This window comes from Berghia stephanieae, chromosome 3, assembly GCF_034508935.2.
Source record: "Berghia stephanieae isolate SIO BIC M18660-M18661 chromosome 3, UCSD_Bste_1.3, whole genome shotgun sequence".
NCBI lineage: Eukaryota > Metazoa > Mollusca > Gastropoda > Nudibranchia > Aeolidiidae > Berghia > Berghia stephanieae.
Genome location: NC_088362.1, coordinates 74,002,247 through 74,017,593, shown reverse-complemented (window position 1 = coordinate 74,017,593; position 15,347 = coordinate 74,002,247). Strand labels below are relative to the sequence as shown.

At 34.0% G+C, this 15,347-nt stretch overlaps 2 protein-coding genes across 2 annotated transcripts in view; both read left to right on the top strand.

The window, feature by feature from the left end:
• Positions 1 to 15,347, top strand: part of LOC144968422 (carboxypeptidase D-like) — a 59,930-nt gene that overhangs the window by 12,814 nt on the left and 31,769 nt on the right. The window contains exons 6-8 of the mRNA XM_078906768.1: positions 831 to 1,024; positions 3,844 to 4,035; positions 8,726 to 9,021. Coding sequence (XP_078762894.1) covers positions 831 to 1,024; positions 3,844 to 4,035; positions 8,726 to 9,021 — 682 coding nt within the window. The remainder of the gene's footprint in view (positions 1 to 830; positions 1,025 to 3,843; positions 4,036 to 8,725; positions 9,022 to 15,347) is intronic.
• On the top strand, positions 11,164 to 14,457 carry LOC144968423 (uncharacterized). The gene is made up of 3 exons (XM_078906769.1): positions 11,164 to 11,956; positions 12,464 to 12,664; positions 13,199 to 14,457. Exons 1-3 carry the CDS (start codon positions 11,281 to 11,283, stop codon positions 14,338 to 14,340), a joined length of 2,019 nt encoding a protein of 672 aa, XP_078762895.1. The 5' UTR covers positions 11,164 to 11,280; the 3' UTR covers positions 14,341 to 14,457.

Genomic DNA, 15,347 nt, shown 5'->3' with positions numbered 1-15,347 from the left:
GTAGGCCCAATATATTGCTTGATATGGGGTACCGAAATTGCTGAGCTGCTTGGCGTAGTCAGTCTCGAGCCATGATGTCGTGAACTGTTCTTGCTTTGGAAGTCACTCAATGGTAAGATTGATAGTATTATAAGTAATTGTCTGGAAATTTATTATTTCGTGTCATTTTGTAATGTGTGATTGTGATAAATTGTGGTAGGGTTTTTGCTTGGGCTGGTAGGTTTTTTTAATGTCTCTTATACCTGGACACCTTGACACTACTTATCGGTCAAAACTTATTAGAATTTTTCATTGTCCTGTAAATTATCCTTTAACACACTCAACCCTAACACGGACTATATCCGTAGTTTACCCGGGTTACTTTTACCCCATGCCTATTTCTTACATTTTTCTGAGACAAATTATAGGTGTAGTATCAAAGCTAATCTATTCAGTTTGTGCATGTTAAAGGTTGAATAAAAATATGTATGATCATGCTCATTTTATTTTATATTTTCCAATTTTGAAGAGTAGCAAAAATTTCTAGGATTGAATGAGTTAAGCATTCCTTGTTTTAGTGTCACAGGTCATTCATTAGTATAAGATTTCTTCTTCTTCTTCTTCTTCTTCTTCTTCTTCTTCTTCTTCTTCTTCTTCTTCTTCTTCTTCTTCTTCTTCTTCTTCTTCTTCTTCTTCTTCTTCTTCTTCTTCTTCTAATTCTCCTCCTCCTCCTCCTCTCCTCCTCCTCCTCCTTCTTCTTCTTATCATCATCATCATCAACAACCACATCACTATCATCCCCTTCAACACCAATATGGTCATCACCATCAACTGCATGCTTTTATTTCCAGCCAACATGGGAAGACAAATTTCAAGGAACCAACAGATATTAAGCATCACAACTTTGTGGAAATGACCAAGTTCTTACAAGATTTAGCGGACAAATACCCGGAAATCACAAGACTGTACTCTATTGGACAGTCAAACGAGATGCGGGACCTTTGGGTTTTGGAGATATCCGACAATCCAGGAAAACATGAACCTGGTAAGGTTAGGGGTCAAATTAAGATCTTAAAGATTTGAATAAGTGCCTGCTTCTTACTTTGTCACATAAGATCTTATCATCATACTCATCCCTCTTATCCTATTAAATCTCCTCTTCATCTTACTCCTTTTCCTCCTCCTCCACTGCCTTCTCCTCCTTCCTTTTCATGCAATGTGTAGTTGGTAAGGCTACAGATATTGACTTATCTTATATCTTTTATCTTCTTTGTATGTCGTTTTATGAGTGTTTCTGAAGATGGTTGATGCCGCTAAGGCATAAATGAAATGTGGTTGTCAACGTGTGCGTTTTCTGTGGTATTTATTTTCCCTGTAAATCATCTCTTTGAGGAAAAGTGTATAAGACCCTATAAGAGTGTTCCCCTTTTATTAGAGATACCACCTCAGAATCTGTGTGAGACGTTTGGTTGGCCTAACTGGGGACATGGGAGGATGAGAGGCTAAATCTATTCAAGTCTGTGTATTTTTATTGAACTAGTCTTTTTTTCTCAGGCATCAGTGAACCGTGAGAGGCATTACTTAACTCATAATTGATTTAAATGCTCTATGTTATGTGCATCATCTTCCTTGTCACAGGCACTGATATGTCCTGAGTGTCACAATTGCTAGTTAGATTTTATTTTATAACACAATTTACTAAAAAAATTCAATCAAAAAAGGACACATAATGCCTCCAATCTGCTGTTCAATTTGCATTGGGAAAAGCACATGATCTACAAAATTGCTACCATCACTCACAGTGTTTTCTTCCTCCGTGTCCTGCAATACCTTACCGAGTTCATTTTTCCCATATAAAACCAACCACCCAGGGCTCAGATCTGCAGGTGACACAAGCCTCCTATCTGTCCCACAAACTCCCCTGAAAACAATTGGAGATTGATCTTTAAAACACCAAATAATTTACCGCTGGAGCTAAGAGTGACAACAGACTATAAACAATTCAAAAGAAGACTTAAAACATTTCTTTTCACTCTCTAATTGTGTAGCACCTAGAGCCTGCTAATTTTGGGGATTGCATGTTATTAATGTCATCCATCATCATCATTATTATTATTATTATTATTATTATTATTATTATTATTATTATTATTATTATTATTATTATTATTATTATTTTTATTTATTATTATTATTATTATTATTATTATTATTATTATTATTATTATTTATTATTATTATTATTATTATTATTATTATTATTATTATTGTTATATTATAATGCATTTATTTTATTCAAATTTTTAAAAATGATCTTGATGAGCATGTTTCAACCATTATATCCTTGGCAATTTGTCCTTTCTGCTGATTTTCAATTCCTAAATGTGTATAATCATAATTGTTTTAAGTCTTGGTTGGACAGTAACGCCTGGACCCAAGTAGACATCAATATTAAGTTATAATGGGAAAAATAATATGGAAAAATTTGGTTATATCTTTCTCTGGATCCAATAATGAAAAATATTTTTTTTTTTAAATTGATCTTCTACCTTCAAAGATATCAAAGTAACAAAAAATGAGAAGTTATTCCTGATATTCTTTTGTTGTTGGTTCCTCAGTTTAAAAAAAAAATTCGTCATGAAAAATCCAGAGAAACTTATGAGATCTTGAACATTTCTATAATTCTTGAAGTTAATACTGATGTCTTTCTGAGTTGAAACGTTACAAAAATTACCTTTTTGTACAGCTTCATACCCTAATTATGGGTCATTGAAAAGAACAAAACAAAACAGAAAGTTAAAGAAAAATTAAATTATTAATTTGAACTTAATTAATTATCACCTCATCAACAATCGCCATTGATTTAAATTAATAGTCACATTATGATAAATTGTAGGTGCGGGTGGTTAGTGGAGGGTAAATGTTATAGTCACTTATACCTCCTTTCTGTTGTCTTTTTCTCTGTTACTTCATGTTCGTGTTCTTGTGAGAGAGGAATTAGTGCTTTATTGTGACAACCAGTTTCTTGTTTGAAAAGCCTCTAGCTTTAATTTGCTTTATCAGTAGAAACATTGTTCGGATCATTGTTTGTTTTTGATATGTTTCCCTTTACTGATATGTCATTGATAGATTTATAATGAAATGTCTTGCTTTTTTGTATTCCTTCTCTATCAATCATAGATACATAACTCCAGTAATGACACTTGCCATTTTAATCATATTGTCTATCATCACTTTCCTCTCTGATAATGACCTTTTTTATTTCAAAACTCATGTCCTCGGTTGGTTGAAGAGTTTCAGTCAATTTTCATAACGCTCATTTACAGGTCTGCTCAATTGTGTTCAGGACACTATAAATCAACTACCTATCCTTTTGTGTTGCATACCTTCTTCTTCTTCTTCTTCCATTAAGACCATCCTCAATTTACATGCAGCTATATGGTCTAGTGGTTTGACACTTGCTTTCGGATCGGAAGGTCCTGGGTTCAACCCTTACTCGGTGCATAGTTGAGTCCTTGGAAAAGGCTCCTTACTCATATTCTCTCACCGTACTCAGGTGTAAAATCAGTACCTGGTCGTTAATAGCGTTGTCTGTGTCTGAAAAAGGTTGTAATATCGTCTAACAGGTGCCATGTCTCGTCCTACATATCAAGTGTTGCTGCTGGTCAGGGACTCCTTGTAAAGCGCTTTGAGCACATTTAGTGGACATTGCGCTTTTTTAAAAAGCGCAATTTATATACTTTTTCTGAGGTACTGGAATGATCTAAAATTGTCATAAGCACCATTAACAATGAATTTTCAAAACACTAGGACTTCATTATATCAGTATTGTTTTGATTTTTTTTTCTCTTTGTTTCATACAAGGTGAGCCAGAGTTCAAATACATCGGAAACATGCATGGTAATGAGGTGGTTGGGCGGGTGGTCCTGTTATATCTTGCTCAGTTGCTGTGTGAAAACTATGGAACTGATGACTTCCTGACTTTACTTGTCAGAGAGACCAGAATCCACATCATGCCTTCCATGAATCCAGATGGCTATGAGATTGCCCAAGAAGGTAAGGGATTCCGAGATTTATTTTAAAAATGAATTTAAATCTTTTAAAAAATTTTTTATGGATTCTTAGACCTGCGAGCTCATTGTTAATTAAATGTGACATGAGTCTTAAATTTCTGCTGTTTAACATTTTTCTGTTATTTCAAGCGTCTGCTATTTTCCTCTGCTAAGGCGACTGACAATTTTGATATAAGAATTTTTTATGCTATTCAAAATGGAAAAGTTTTTTTAATATCACTTGAGAGGCAAAATGTTTGGATTATGAGTCAGCTAGTAAAGTTATGGAAGGAAATATTTTCGGGTCTAAAAATACATAATAATAATAATAATACATGACATTTATAACGCGCATTTTCATCACTGGGTGATGCTCAATGCGCGAAACAATAATACAGTGACATTATGATACAAATGAAACATTATACAAACTACATCAACATAATATTATCATTATACAGCAATGTAATAACTAAACATAAAGTCATTAATACAAGATATGTTATAATACATCCACATGCTATGTCAAATACGGAAATAATATAAAATAATGATATAATAACATAAACTAAATTAACATTCATATTGGGGTCAAATTACAAAGATGCATTAATCAAGATGTGTTTTAACAAAGAGATGGTGTTTTAACTTTGATTTAAATATTGATAAGGACTGCGCTTCTCTTATTCTTTTAGGAAGAGAGTTCCAGATGGAAGGTCCGACGTGACTGAACGATCTGCCGCCGTAAAATTTATATTTATATTTATTTGTAACAATTAATTTTGTAGAATCTAGTGCAGAACGTAGACTCCTCGTTGGCTTATACGTTTCTAAAAATTCAGTAATATACAATGGTGCTTGATCATTAAGGCACTTATAGCACAATACTGCTAGTTTGAATTCGATTCTCACTTTAACTGGTAACCAATGCAGCTCATACAAAAGTGGCAACGAGTAGGATGTTATCTTCTTTCTTAAAATCAATTTAGCAGCCGCATTCTGGATACTTTGAAGGCGTGATATTTTATCGTTGCTTACATTCGAGATTAACGAATTACAGTAATCTATTTTAGATAGTATGAAAGATGTTATTAGTTTGCATGTTACTTCTCTTGTTAGGAAAGGTCTAACTGAAGCAATTCTTTTTAATCCTATTGTCAAACTTCTACATAGAGAATCAAACTGTGCCTGCATAGTCATATGTTGATCTAGCATTACCCCGAGGTTTTTCACACACGTTGAGAGGTTAATTGTGCACCCATTTATATTTAGAGTAAACTTCAGAAAATCATCTTTCAAAACACTTTTTCTACCACACACCATCACCTCTGTCTTTTCATTATTCAGCTTTAACTTGTTAATTTCCATCCAGCATTTAACATCTCTAATACAGTCTTCAACACGGGTAATCAATGATGGGATATTACTAGGGATATCGCTTACATAGATCTGAGTGTCATCAGCATAGAAATGATACATTAATTTATTTTTAACAATAATATCCGAAAGAGGTTGAGTATAAAGAGTAAAAATAACAGGACCAAGGACAGACCCTGCGGAACGCCGTAATTTAGAGGAAATGTTTCTGATACTGCGCCATCGATCAGAACCGACTGAGATCTTGATGTTAGGTATGATTTAAACCAACTAAGCGCAGTGTCTCTTATTCCAAAAGTAATTTCTAATCGTTTAATAAGTATCTCGTGATCAATGGTGTCAAATGCGGCCGAAAGGTCCAACATAGTCAATAAACAGACATGATTTTTGTCAATACTATTAAGAATATCAGTGCATACTTTTAAAAGGGCAGTTTCAGTGCTATGATGTGATTTATAGGCAGATTGGAAATTTTCACTTAAATTATTTAGATGGATATGATACAAAAGTCGTTTTAACACAATGCGTTCAAGCACTTTGGATAGATATGGAAGGTTGGAGACAGGTCTGTAATTTTTCAGTTCGTTTACATTTAGATCGGACTTCTTTAATAGTGGTTTAACAATGGCACGTTTAAACGAGTCGGGGACACTACCTGAGACCAACGAATTATTTATAAGTTCAGTTATTGTTGGTAACAGTTCTTCAATACAAGCCTTAAGAATACTAGTTGGGATGGGGTCTACTAAGTCACAATATTTTGATGGGCTATCTAAAATGGCTGACTTCACTTCATCCTCAGTGGCTGGATCGAAAACATGTAGTGGCGTTCCATGGAATGGTCCAAAGCTCGGTGACGATGATGATGATGTATTGTCTAAGTTTTCCCTAATGGATTTTATCTTGCCGTGCAATTGCTTAATACTTTTGATCCTGTTCTCATTTTTCCACTGGATACTGCATTTCTTCACCTGTTTGTTTGGTAAATTAAGAGAAATAGTAGTGGCATAGCTGCCAACTGTTCTGTTAAAAACGGATTTGTTCCGTATTTGACTTCCTGAGTCCGTAAGTCCGTATTTTTAGTTCAAAATCCGTATTTTGTAATTTGAGACTAATTTGTGGTAAACAAGGCATGTAAGCCTAATGAGTTATTATTATTGGCCCATTATTATTACTACTACTGTTATTGTTATTATTATTATTATTATTATTATTATGTTTAAATCAGCACAGCATATTCTCCATTCCTGTGTAGCTCTTTAATGTGAATTATGTCATAAATGGTTTTCAACAATCCAGTTGTATATATGACGCCTGTTTTTCACTAAAACCTTTCATGATGTATTGGAGATTTGCATAAAATATGCATATTAGCCTCGAATATACTTTTAGTGTTATCAGACCTTATTGGTACATTCACTATTTGTGACAAATATTATTTTAATTAAGAATAAAATTAAATCAATTTCTTTGATTGGAAGGTATTCAATCAGAGAATCGATTGCTTATATAGATTAAACATTGCAATAATTATTTCCCTTTATTAATTTATGAAATATAAGTTCAATCTCTTTAAAGCTAACATCTTGATCTGATTATTATTTTTATTTTTTTTCAAGCAAGCTTTTGTAACGGTTTAGGTTCAAGAGAATTAGTATACTCCATTTTTAGGTGCGTTTATCTTGTCAAAGTAAAGAGGTAGGAATTCTCCAATATATAGAGGTTCATTTTACTATAACTACTATTATAGTGTACTACTTAAAGACCATGAAAGAAAATATATATGCAGTTTCCTACTTTTAATCCAATCTCCATAATTTTTGCCCCAAAACGCCCTCTCAAGTGATGCTTTTCTAAACATCTTTAGTTATTTCATTTATTTTACAATTGTGCTTCTTGTGTATTGGTCCTTATCAAAGTTAAGGCAGTTGAATTCTTTCTTTATTTTGTCTGTTCTGAAATTTAGATCTCATTGTGGAAAGTGTCATTTCATAACGATTCAAATGAGCTGGAACTACACCGGATAATTTAGCAACATTTGGACTAGCCTCTGTCATCTTAAATTTGTCGGTGTTAGTAGTAGTAATTAAAAATGCTGACTTTTATATGTAGCGATTCGATGAAGGGGGGGGGGGGGGGGGAGCACACATCGTACCCTCATCCCGGGCAAAATGGGCGTTCCTTATTTTATTTTTGAAAAGTTGGCAGCTATGTAGTGGTATGAAGTTTTTCTGCTCAAAACAGTTATCTACCATTGTTTTATCCTAATCCTGGCATGCGTGCTGTTAAACTGTCTATTTTTTTTTTTTGTTGTTGTTTTTTTGTGTGGCTTTCTTGTATTTAGATAATTCTTATTCTAGCTGAACTAAATAATTTATTGCTAAAGTCTGTCATCACTTTCACTGATAGCGATAATTTATCGAAATCTAACCTGGATACCTTCTTTGAACATTTTACAATGCCTGAGTTGAGATGTTCGTTAATTTCAGTTTTGATTTTTCGGCCATTGATAAAGGTAGGAATATGAGGGATTAGGGTAAATGGTCATGGCCCAAAGTTAAAGATGATGAGGGTGAATTAATTTGACTCTAATTAAAATCATATAAATAATGAGAATTCGATGTTCTTTTAGATTAAGGAGATTGCTGTAAAGAAATTGTTTGCCTTGGCTTTACTTATGATTTTTATTGAAAAGTCTTCTTGATTGGTAATAATGATGTCAAAGAAACAACTAATATCTATTTAAACCGTGAATGAGATTTTCTTTCTCTAAATTTGGCCCATAGTTGGACTTTATTCCCTGAAGAATATTTTGTACAATCGAAAATACTTTTTAAGATTAACCACCTCATCTTAAACATAACTTTCAAATATTATTAAATTAAGTTAATGTTTGAGTTTGATTATTTTTGTTCATGTTTTCTTCTTCTTCGTTTTCTTCATCTCCTCCTCCTCTTCCTCCTCCTTCTTCTCCTCCCTCTCCTACTCCTACTCCTCCTCCTCCTCCTCCTCCTCCTCCTCCTCCTTCTTCTTCTTCTTCTTCTTCTTCTTCTTCTTCTTCTTCTTCTTCTTCTTCTTCTTCTTCTTCTTCTTCTTCTTCTTCTTCTTCTTCTTCTTCTTCTTCTTCTTCTTCTTTTTCTTCGTTTCTTCTTCCTCTCATTTTTATTACTACTACTACCACTATTATTATTATTATTATTATTGGCAATTATTATTATTATTATTATTATTATTTATTATTATTATTATTATTATTATTATTATTATTATTATTATTATTATTATTATTATTATTATTATTATTATTATTCAAACAGGTGATGCCCAGAGTGTTTTAGGAAGAGCAAATGCAAATGATATTGATTTGAATAGAAATTTCCCAGGTATATTCCATACAACCCCCACGAATAAGAAACAAGAAAAGGAAACTCTGGCTGTTATGGGATGGATTAAGTCCCTTCCATTTGTCTTGTCTGCCAATCTACACGGTGGCTCACTTGTTGCCAACTTCCCATATGATGATGTCTCTGGTGCTTCAGTCAAAGGTACTACTGCATACTCAAAAAGTCCAGATGATGCCATCTTCAAACAAGTGTCAGAGGCTTACTCTCTGGTAAGAATACATTGCTGATTTCTGTTTTACACACCAGTAGGAAATTCCTACTTTTTAAGGGGTTTAAAGCTACAATGGTACAGCAGTGATCGCCTAAATGCCCGGTGGTTGGGAAGCAGAAAAAAAACCCCTGGGCATTTAGGCAGAACAGGCATTTAAATGAAGTTGATCAAGAGCAATATGAATATTTATATCGCATATTTCAACATTCACAATGATCATTGTTTCTCCAGCAGACCATAGACTAGCATCCTATCCAAAGGGTAGCAAGCAACTGCTATTGTCCGTTTCACACTTTAGAAACCGGGATAAACTCTGGCACCATGGGCCTTATGGCTCTTTAGGACTACTTTTTAAAAATGTGTGTGTGTGTGTGTGTGTGCATGTCACAATGAACTAACATTTAAGAATGTATTTGTAACCAAATAAAAGAAATTAGAAAACTATTCGGCAGAATAAAGATAAATGAGTAATTTGATTGAGGAAAGTTGTTATGTATGTCGATTGTTAGAAAGAAGTCTCTTTTTAAATTAATGTCAATTTTACATCATGATGTTCACCATTCAAGTTTTGAATTTATTTTCAATGCTTAACCCATGAGAGGACTAGTTTGGATTATAATATTTGTTTGATAATGCTTAAACAAATGTCTGAGTGAATAATTCTTGAATGAATTTTTTTTTGTTGTGATATGGATGTCTGTCAAAGTAATCTTTTTTTCTCTATATTTAGGAATGTGGTATTTAAAACAAATAATACACTCGAGCACAGAACTCTCTCGAACACGCAAATCTCAAACTTGGTACAATTCCCAGTTTTAATCCCTCCATTTTGTTAGTATTGGCATTACGAAAATCTCGAACACTTTCCGAGGCCAACACAGAAATCTCGAACAAACTGGACATTCCCTTGCGCGTCCAGTGAATTTTTTTAAAAATCAAATTGTTTGTGTTGAACGGAAATGAAAGATACCATTATTCTCCCCGTATCATTAAGTGTTGGTATGCGTGTATGTGCCATATATGTGTGTGTGTGTACGTGGAGGAATCGCAAAGTATGTTTAACGAGGGTCTTACGCACACCACTTATCATTCCATTGACATCTTGTGTAAGACAACGTTACCTTACACGCTATTGTGTACCAGTACTATTATCATGACCAGTACCATAGCAAACTGACCAGTACTGTTGGGACAGGGGACTAGCAAGGCAGTGACTGCCATAGTTACATATTAAAATGATACAAATGATTAGGGGTGGGGAAAATGGGGTGAGAACGTTATTATCTATTACATAGATGATGCTCTTTGAGAGCAATGCCCTCTCTCTTTAGCCTGCTCTGGGTGAGAGGGAAGAATGTGAGGGTGTTAAGTGGAAGTGATAGAGTATGAGTTGTAATCCACAATGTGATATATATGCTGGCTTTTTTTTTTTGTTAACCTCATGCAGTGGGAAACGTCATTCCATTTCTGTAATTGAACAAGACAAGATGCACTAAACACAACACCAGGGAAAACTCGCTTCATAGTTGTGTAAAAGATGGCCGATAAAAGGAAATTGAATTGTCTCACTCTCGACTCTTGACCGAGTTCACAATAAGGGGAGTAATCATTATAATGTGACTTTTATCAAGACCACCCAGATTTACCTCCCTCAAATTCTTCCTAATATCCTTTGTAAAATACTCAACACGGAAAACTCAAAAACACAGAAATCTCGAACAAATAGGTCCGGTCCAGACTTGTTCGAGATTTCCATGCTGGAGTGTATACTGATGAGAGTTTATGTTTTTGATTTTTCTCTGTATTTTCATAGCTGCCTACCGTTACGGAATTTCCGGAATTGTTACGGAAATTTGAAAAAATGCAGCGCTGTTCCGGAAAATACGGATGTTAATTTTTTTGTTCGGAAGTAAAATGCGAATTTTATTTTCTCCGATTGCGATGCTTTAATAAACATTATTTCGAAATACGACTTTGACGACGTATTGCCAGATTGGACTTTTTGGCACCAATCAATCAGAGCCAAGTTTCTTGCCTCAAACTTTGAATAAAATATCAACTTAGCTCTTTTGGTGTAAAAAAATGAAATAATTTAGTTATTTTTGTTTTGTTATCGACGTTCATTACTATTTTCCCGGTCACTTCCCATTTTCATTTCGTCTTTGTGATTCACGTTGGTCGCGGCTTCAACATTTAAATACAACTATCCCGTTCGTCTTATATCTCTAATTTTTAAAAGTAAACTTGATCAACAAGAATGTCTACCATTGGAAAAAGGAAAATTACTTCCACTGAAGAATCTTCTTCAAAAAGACGATTTCAATGTTACCGCGAGGAATACACGGAGAAATATAATTTTATTAAACCAGTGAGCAGTGACGATTCTCGCGTATTTTGTGAAGTTTGTAATTCTGCATTCGGAATTAAACACGGTGGAGTTGATGATGTGAGGAGACATGTTGAAGGCGCACGCCATATTAAAAATTGTGATTTGAAGAAAAAAGTAAAGTCAAACACTTTGATTTCTGGATTTTTCAATAAAGCACCAAGTGGAAATGTGACCGACTTTGACATGCAAGTGATAAGTGCAGAGGCAAAAATGGTGGATATTGTAATTGATTTAAATCTTCCCATGGCATCACTTGATAAGCTAAGTAAAGGGGTAAAATCAATGTTCCCTGACTCCAAGATTGCAAAATCCTTTCAGTGTGGTCGTAGTAAAGGCACTGCTATAGCTAAAGAAATGTCAGCGCTCACTGTGGACAGTTTGGTTGAACGATTGAAAACACAATGTTTTACCATCTCAACGGACGGCAGTAACGATAGAGGTGGTGAAAAACTTTTTCCACTGGTAGTTAGAACTTTCAACCCTGACATAATGGAAGTACGATCGGATGCACTGTCAGTTCCTGCTATCGATGGATCTGCTACAGGTGAGTCTAATTTAAAAAAAATAATATTTCAAAATATAAATTAATAATAAAATTCCTATTTCTATTGGTTTTATTCATATCCTATACTATAAATATTATAAATAGTATTGTGGGATGTGTTTAAAATATGTCTGACTTATTATTATTGTTATTATTATCATTATTATTATTATTATTATTATTATTATTATTATTATTATTTTCTTTATTATTATTATTATTATTATTATTATTATTATTATTATTATTATTATTATTATTATTATTATTATTATTTATTATTATCATATTCATTTTTATTTTTATTAATTAAATTGTAAATTGGAGGCTTTTGGAAATATGTTACAGGTAGATAATGAGGCTATTGATGCTGTTATGAATTGTTCTATTTTTTTACCTACAAAGGAGTGCTCTCTTAATAGGTGTAGACATCCCGTAATTGTTATAGTTATATAACGTTTTATATCAAGGTCACTCATTTTTATTTGTTTGATTTAACAATTTCAGGTGCTAGAATCTTTGGCTTGATTGAGGCTGAGTTTGGTGTTCATTCAATTCCTTGGGAGAACTGTCTGGCTCTTGGGAGTGATAATGCCAACGTCATGGTGGGCAAGGAATCTGGGCTGTATGGCTGCATGCTGAAAAAGCATCAGGAATTGTATTTGTCTGGATGTGTGTGCCATTTAATTCACATTGCTGCTGAAAAAGGTGAGTATTTTGTGACAGTTTGATATCCAATAATTTAGGTCCACTTCGAATGGTTTATAAGGCTTTACTCTGCTCCTTTTAATTTTATCTCTCTCTCTCTCTCTCTCTCTCTCTCTCTCTCTCTCTCTCTCTCTCTCTCTCTCTCTCTCTCTCTCTCTCTCTCTATATATATATATATATATATATATATATATATATATATATATATATATATATAATTTTTTAAAGACCAAACTGATTAATTCTACTTATACCACGAAGTTGTCTTTGATTTTTAAAAAATTCAAATTTCAAAACTTGGATTTATTGCCTCAAATGCATTGTACTTTCCAATGTTGTGAGTATGAGTGGGGAAGGGATCATGGTTGCAGACAGATTAGCAACACAATTATTTATATTAATGTTATGGGCAACATACAAAACTTTATTTTTCATTTAGTTGTCTATAAGTTTTTTGTTTTACCTTACAGATTTTAATTGTACTGCTACCCATTCAGATGATTATGACCCCTCTTAATCTGTTTTGTCTATTAGGTGCTGCTTCCTTGCCCTTCAGTCCCAGCCAGCTTCTTATTGATGTTTTCTACTACTTGGATAAGAGCAGCAAGAGGCAGTCTGATCTGAAATGCTGTCAACTGTTCCATCATATTCAGGAAACAAAGATACTGAAGCATGTGGCTACCAGATGGCTGAGCATTGGAATGTGCCTTCCTAGGCTCATCAGTAGTTGGGATGCCCTCTATGCTTTTTTTAGGGAGGAGGAGAAAGGCATGAAGGAGGGATGTAACACGAAAAAGAAGGTCAGGGATCTAAAAAACATCTTCAGTTCCACCACAAACAAGCTTTACTGTATGTTTCTTTCTCATGCTGTGAAGCAGTTTGAATCAATCAACACTGAACTCCAATGTGACAAACCCATGATTCAGGAATTGCAGGCAAAGTTAAGGAAATTGTATAAAGACACCTTGATCAATTTTGTCAAGCCATCTGCCATCAAGGAGGTTGACATTTTGGACGTTGATTTTCTCTCACCTCATAACACCAAGCAGTCTTCTGATGTTATCATTGGTGACGAAGCTCTCCAGCTGGTCTTTGAAGGAACTCTCAAACCAGAGAGGGTAGAAACGTTTTACAAAGATGTCATCAAGTTTTATCAGGCTGCATGCTCCTACATGAAAAAAAAACTGCCCCTCACTGATCCACTTCTCAAACACATCAGTATCGCGGATCCTGCTCAGCAGAACAACACCACATTTACAGACATGCTCTTCTTCCTCAAAAAATTCCCTCAACTGATTAGCAATGCAACATTTACAGACATACAGAAAGAATTTTCAACATACCAATGCACAGACACATCACACATACAAACAGACAGAGCAGACACTTACTGGCACCAAGTCGGCCTTCTCAAGGAAGATAGTAAATTCATTTTTAACCACCTGCCTAGGATAATGCTTTCTCTCCTCACCATTCCTCATTCTTCTGCTCATTGTGAGAGAATTTTCTCTGTTGTTAGAAAAAACAAGACAGACTTCAGAGGCAGCATGTCTCAACAAACACTTGAGGCTCTGGTTGTGGCCAAGTCTAGACCTGGGGATGCACTAGGGAGGAGCTACTCCAAAAAGGATTTGAAGAGTTTGAAGAGTGCCTATTACAGGTCTCTTCAGGCTTAAATCCTCCACCCTCTTTCTAAGTTTATGTATATATGTAAATATACGGTAGCTGTAAATATTTTGGTGAGTAAATTTTTATCTTTAAAAAGTGTCAATATTGTTAGTAAACCAATCTGTTTACCAAGCTTTGCATGAGTTGGTGCTTGCATTCCTCGCGTGGAAAAAAATTTCCGCGTAAAGTGTTCCTGAAGTTTGAAATCTGGGGTAGGCAGCTCTGTATTTTGCTCTTCCTCACTTTCCCTGACTCATGAAGACGGTTAAGGTGGTACACCTACGTCACTGTTAGCCTGAATATGCGACACACTAGAATGCTTTCAGTGCCACATTAATTGGGTTAAACTTTTTTGAGAGGGATATTATATTTATTTGCTTTTTGAGGGTTCAAAGTCATAATTATGTGACCTATATGATTTAGATATTGAGTCTGATTAATGTGTTGTGGGAGGGAGTGTTGACTTTGTATTAAATGGTTCAATTATTGTTCTTTATTTTGATTAAAATATTGTACTTTATCTGCAATAGACATTTTTCAGTTGAAAACTGTTTTTGATCTTTTTCTATATTTTCTGTATGACACTTTATTTTCAATATGAATCATTTATCCAGTTTTGAATACCAATGTGAACTGCGTTTATCTAAATATATATTCACATTCATCCATGATACATGTAGATTTTGTTTATTATTATTATTATTATTATTATTATTATTATTATTATTGTTATGGACTTATACATAGAGTTACTCTAGGAAAGAGTTGCTCCCCTTAGTTATTAGCTAATTGATTTTAGTTACAGCTTAATTAGTTATTATTCATTAAGTCCATTGTTAAAATATTATTTGTGCTTAACAAATATCAGAGTGGCATGCCTAGTGAAGGATGCACTCTTTGTTCCTTACTTTTCATAGTTGAGTTACTTATACTATTTTTCCTTCTTAAAATGTTGTTGCGATATATTTGTATATACTCTAACTTATACACAGTAATAAACTGTTCTCTCACATAT